The following is a 301-nucleotide window of genomic DNA, read 5'->3' on the forward strand; positions in this document are numbered from 1 at the left end:
TGAAAAAGAAAGAAAAAGAGATAAATAGAGAAAAAGAGAGTGAAGGTGAAAGAAAAAGAGATAGAGAATAAAAGAGACAGAAAAAAGTAAGCTAGAACAAGGAAAAAAAATATATAGAGAAAGATAGAGAGAAAGCAAGACAAAGAGCTAACACCCCCTCCATTGTCGCACAGGAGTGGGCCCTCTGACGAAGACGGACGACCCTGAGGTATTCCTGGACGCCGTGAACGCCCTGCACGCCGAGTACGGTGGAGACGTCCCCGAGCTCTTCTGGCACGGCCTTCAGGTAAGTAAACTCTAC

At 45.2% G+C, this 301-nt stretch overlaps 1 protein-coding gene across 1 annotated transcript in view; it reads left to right on the top strand.

The window, feature by feature from the left end:
- The window catches only part of LOC119585142 (von Willebrand factor A domain-containing protein 7-like), a 19,876-nt gene that overhangs the window by 5,151 nt on the left and 14,424 nt on the right, over nt 1–301 (top strand). The window contains exon 8 of the mRNA XM_037933771.1: nt 174–286. Within this exon, the coding sequence (XP_037789699.1) occupies nt 174–286 (113 nt within the window). The remainder of the gene's footprint in view (nt 1–173; nt 287–301) is intronic.

This window comes from Penaeus monodon, chromosome 19, assembly GCF_015228065.2.
Source record: "Penaeus monodon isolate SGIC_2016 chromosome 19, NSTDA_Pmon_1, whole genome shotgun sequence".
Classification (NCBI taxonomy): Eukaryota; Metazoa; Arthropoda; class Malacostraca; order Decapoda; family Penaeidae; genus Penaeus; species Penaeus monodon.